At 60.9% G+C, this 371-nt stretch overlaps 1 protein-coding gene across 1 annotated transcript in view; it reads right to left on the bottom strand.

The window, feature by feature from the left end:
* Positions 1-371, bottom strand: part of BSND (barttin CLCNK-type chloride channel accessory beta subunit) — a 3,079-nt gene that overhangs the window by 1,365 nt on the left and 1,343 nt on the right. The window contains exon 2 of the mRNA XM_010145016.1: positions 221-300. Within this exon, the coding sequence (XP_010143318.1) occupies positions 221-300 (80 nt within the window). The remainder of the gene's footprint in view (positions 1-220; positions 301-371) is intronic.

Genomic DNA, 371 nt, shown 5'->3' with positions numbered 1-371 from the left:
GCTGAGCGCCCCCCTGCGTCAATCCAGCTCCAGCCCCGGGACGGCTCAGCCAGCCCTTGCCTCCCCCATCCCGGCTCCTGCTTCTCATTTTTGCTGCAATAAGTGTAGTTGCCCCTGGTGCTAGTGTGCTCGGACACTGCCCTTGTCCCCAGGGGCACGCGGATAATCCTGTGTACAGATGAAAACACTTGCCGGAAGGAAAATGGGTGCTGGGACCTACCAGGTGTCCCTCTCCAGCAGCGTGATGGGTGTGTGGTTCAGGAACCGCTCAGCCTCAAGGTCCACAGGGATGAACGTTATCTGGGGTGGAAAGAAACACAGAGCCTGGGGTGCTGCGCTGGGCATCGTGGGGACCCTCAGCCCTCAGTGGC

This window comes from Buceros rhinoceros, unplaced genomic scaffold, assembly GCF_000710305.1.
Source record: "Buceros rhinoceros silvestris isolate BGI_N320 unplaced genomic scaffold, ASM71030v1 scaffold16231, whole genome shotgun sequence".
NCBI classification, from domain to species: Eukaryota; Metazoa; Chordata; class Aves; order Bucerotiformes; family Bucerotidae; genus Buceros; species Buceros rhinoceros.
The sequence above is the reverse complement of the archived record's forward strand: the minus strand, read 5'-3'. Positions and strand labels throughout refer to the sequence as shown.